Genomic DNA, 1315 nt, shown 5'->3' on the forward strand with positions numbered 1-1315 from the left:
CAAAGGGTCTGTTTCTGTCCTGTACATCTCTTTAGGAAAAAGTACATCAGACTTTTCCACCCTAAGAAATTGTTAATATAAACGATGATGAGAAATTTTTGTCTGAACAGGAAATTCATAAAAAGGTTAAACGACGTGTGCGTGTGTGTGCGCGTCTATGTGCGTGTCTGTGTGAGAGTCGGTGTGTGTGTCTGTGTGAGAGTCGGGTGGGGTGGGAGGTGGTGTGGTGGTGTGCTGGCTAGAAGATCCCCTTGTGTTAAACCCTCTCAAGCTCCTTTCAAAGGAGTGGGAATGGAACTGATTCAGAAGTCACTTCCAACCCAAAGCCCATCTTTCCCCATTCTCATTTGCTTCCGAGAGTCTGGTGCTACTGCAACACCCAGTTGTTTTGAACTGAGTATCTTTACATAACTTTTTATTTCTTTATGGGATGAGTACCTGAATACTTAGGGCTTAGAGGGTTATGGGGCAAATGGGGCTAGATTGGGTTGGGATATCTGTTTGGCATGGACAGGTTGGACCGAAGGATTTGATTCTCTGCTGTACATCTCTTTGAGTCTATGCTGTGTAAGCCAGACCAGGTAAGGATGGCAGATTTCCTTCCCTAAAGGATATTAATGAACCAGATGGGTTTTTATGACAATCCCGTAGTTTCACTGTCACTAGTACTATTTATAAATTGTTTTGCCAGATTAATTTGATTAACAGTATTCAAATATTCCTCAGCTAATATGGCAGCATTTGAACTCCTGTAACTGGGCTCCCAGTCCAATAACCTCCTGAGTCGCTGTTCCCAAGTGTCAGTACACGGCGTTTTTGCCTTTTAGAATCTGGTCAGGAAAATGTCCTCACCCGTGTTAGTGTCCCTTCAACTTGGTGCTCCTGTGAATGTGGCTGAGACACATCCTCGCTCTCTCTCGCTCTCTCTCTCTCTCTCTGTCTCACTCACTCTCTGTACTTCTGGGCAGGTCGGTTTGATCGGGAGATCGATATTGGAATCCCAGATTCCATCGGGAGACTGGAGATCCTGCAAATCCACACGAAAAACATGAAGCTGTCCGATGACGTGGATCTCGAGAGGGTAAGACATTCTCGTTACTGTGGGGAGAGCGGCTGGACAGACACCCAAGTAATTCAGGTTCAGTTCTACTCTCCCTGCTAGAGGAAGGATAGTGTGAATCTTGAAAGGGTTCAGAAAAGATTTACAAGGATGTTGCCAGGGTTGGTGGGTTTGAGCTGCAGGGAGAGGCTGAACAGGCTGGGGCTGTTTTCCCTGGAGTGTCAGAGGCTGAGGGGTGACCTTATGAGGTTTATG

General features: G+C 46.1%; 1 protein-coding gene across 1 annotated transcript in view; it reads left to right on the forward strand.

The window, feature by feature from the left end:
* Positions 1-1315, forward strand: part of LOC122552381 (transitional endoplasmic reticulum ATPase-like) — a 28746-nt gene that overhangs the window by 639 nt on the left and 26792 nt on the right. The window contains exon 2 of the mRNA XM_043695131.1: positions 953-1081. Within this exon, the coding sequence (XP_043551066.1) occupies positions 953-1081 (129 nt within the window). The remainder of the gene's footprint in view (positions 1-952; positions 1082-1315) is intronic.

Source organism: Chiloscyllium plagiosum, chromosome 8, assembly GCF_004010195.1.
Source record: "Chiloscyllium plagiosum isolate BGI_BamShark_2017 chromosome 8, ASM401019v2, whole genome shotgun sequence".
NCBI lineage: Eukaryota > Metazoa > Chordata > Chondrichthyes > Orectolobiformes > Hemiscylliidae > Chiloscyllium > Chiloscyllium plagiosum.